Here is a 2,752-nt window from a genome sequence, read left to right on the forward strand (position 1 = left end):
TATTATTGCTATAGAATTCAACCTCTAGTTGGTGATCAACAAACTGAATTCTTAATTTGAAGTGTCAATAGAAATCTAAGAAACTGAAGTTTCATGGGAGAATATTTTACAATGAGTGGATTAGAGATAAATGGGATTTAATGCTTGCATTGAGTCAAGCCATTAAGAGAGAGAGAGAGAGGTTATGATTTGGCATTCAATACTTAACAATACAACCAGCATCATCTTAACAAATACTAAGTAAGTGCAGTATAGAATCAAGGCAACATCATTGATGAGGTGGCACAATTCAATCAAATAATATTTGTATACATTGACAATTGTAAATGATGCTATACCTTAACAGAGAAAATCTCCATAAGAGCATACCAAGTTCCTGAAACAGCAAAAACAACACCTACTGTCACAATTCCCACGTCCACAGACCATCCTTTCCATCCCATCTCCTCTTTGAATACAAGCAAATGAAACAGAGCTGGCAAAACGAATCCCAGTCCACAACATACACTGCTACCCACCAAGGACATGAAATCTGCAAAATTAGGTACCAATAAAGCCACTAAACTCACTTCAAATACCATAACCCATCTAAGCCATAAACAATACCTCCCACCCCAAAACCTTCTTTCCACTATCTCATACACCGGATTCATCATCAAAGGAAATGTGAAGAACAGATTGATACACAGCCCTAATTGAACAAAGCTGCTAATCACTCCACTTCCTAAGTTAGCAGTAATAATATCCTTAGTTTCATTTCCAAAGGCAAAGTAACCCAATACCCCAAAACACCCATAAAGCACTGAAATAAAACCCATACCCAACCCTAAAGTTCTACCAAACTTATCCTTCTCTTGTGTCTCTGATTCTAAAGGTAAAACCATACCAACACCTTCAAATGCATAAAGAGCCACACCCATTCCATAGAAAAACACAGATACACCCCCAAAGGCCTTCACCTCCGGCCTGTTCTTCATGATTATCAAAATATCCTGTACTATCACCACGCCCATTGCACCAAGATCCACAATATCAGCAAAAATACTCAAAGGAGCCAGATGTGTTAAAGTAGCAATGGAATTTAATCCTAATTGGAAAGGAAAACAGCCCCATATGTACATACTCATAGCAGAGAAACCCATTATTTGAGATGAGGAATTAAACAAATTGGCTAAAGTGGTACCTATGAAAATCAAATACCCAACACAAAACCCACCCTGAGACAACACAATCATAACATCCACAACCAATCTACCAATAGAACCACAGACTGTGAAACCTAAATCACCAAATGAAGTGATCATACTGTAATCACCAGAGAAAGAACCAAGCTTGCGGCGGGTATGGACTAAAAGCATCATACAGTAGTAGGTTAAGAAAGCAACGGAGAACAACATCAGGAGACTCATTACCCATCCGGTGCGTTTGAAAGCGTAGGGTAAACCAAGAACGCCGGCGCCAACAATAGCAATGAACACATTAGCGAAGGTCTTAGACTGGGAAGAGAGTTCTTGGGGCCTACCTATAAGAGGGGTGTCTTCTTTTGGAATGGATTGTTTTAAGGCTTTTGAGGACGATGATGCTTCATTTTTTTCAAATCCCATGATTGACTGATTATCTTCTGATTCCTGACCAAAAAAGAACAAAGAATATACAGAATTTGGATAAAGAAATGTGCTTAGGAGCTTAATTCATATGATACATGCAGGCAATGATATCAGAATCAACCATTGCTACCAAAAGGAACGGAGAGAATCAGAGAGAATCGGAGAGAAAGAAACAAACAACCGGAAAGAAGGGAGGGGAGGATCCTAGTTCATTCACGAATGATAAAACGGCATCGTTTGAAAGTCAGTCTACGTGCGATCGTGGCAGCATATAATTGGGTGTAGGGCTGCACCAAAAGAAAAAAAAACTAAAATCGGAAAATTAAAAAACCAAACTAAAATCATATGGAAAGAAAAGTTAATAGATAGAAACCAATGACCGGTGGGTGCATAGTGGATCACAATTTGTCTTCAATCGGTTAGCATTATGGTTAATGCGGATATCAAAGTTTGTGATCTTTTTATCTCGGGATTTAAGATTTGGGATTGTGGAAAATTAGATGAGTGGTTTGGTCCGGAGGCGTTGGATAGGATTGTGGATCTGGTGGTTAGCAAACGAGTCTACCTTGATTCACAAACTGTTTGAGTTCGGTTTGATCAAATGTCAGATCGATTGAGTTCGGCTCGAGTATTAGTGAGCCCGAGTCTGAGCTTCTTTGGGTTCAGCTCGAAAATTCATAATTAGGTTCAAATTTTTTTTATTAATATTATATATATTATTGATTTTTATTTTTTTAATTTAAATACATTTTGATTTTGTAATTTTTATTAGTTTTTTAAAGTAGTAACTTTGAGTCACACATAAACGTTTGGTCCAAAACTCAATTTGAAACTATATTGTTAGATTCTATATTTGTTTAATTTTATTACTTTGTTTAAATTTGTTGTAAACTGTATGTTATATTTGTTTTTCGGAGTTTAAATTTGGTATTCCTTCATTAGAAGGTTGATTTTAGATAATAAAATGTTAATTAGGTATAATTAAGTATATTCAAATCTGTTTCAAAAAAAATACAAAACGAGCCGCTCGATGAGCTTCGAACTCGAGCCGAACCTATGTCGAGCTCGAGCTGAGCTCCAAAATTCTAGGCTCGGTGAGCTTTGAGCTCGAGCCGAGCCCGATCTCTGAACTTCTCGAGCCGAGC

The 2,752-nt window shown here is 37.3% G+C and overlaps 1 protein-coding gene across 1 annotated transcript; it reads right to left on the minus strand.

The window, feature by feature from the left end:
* Nucleotides 1-226: 226 nt before the first annotated feature.
* Nucleotides 227-1,802, minus strand: LOC136221638 (amino acid transporter AVT3B-like). The gene has a single exon (XM_066009037.1). It carries the CDS (start codon nucleotides 1,602-1,604, stop codon nucleotides 333-335), a length of 1,272 nt encoding a protein of 423 aa, XP_065865109.1. The 5' UTR covers nucleotides 1,605-1,802; the 3' UTR covers nucleotides 227-332.
* Nucleotides 1,803-2,752: the final 950 nt, after the last annotated feature.

The sequence above is a fragment of the Euphorbia lathyris genome, chromosome 3 (assembly GCF_963576675.1).
Source record: "Euphorbia lathyris chromosome 3, ddEupLath1.1, whole genome shotgun sequence".
Classification (NCBI taxonomy): Eukaryota; Viridiplantae; Streptophyta; class Magnoliopsida; order Malpighiales; family Euphorbiaceae; genus Euphorbia; species Euphorbia lathyris.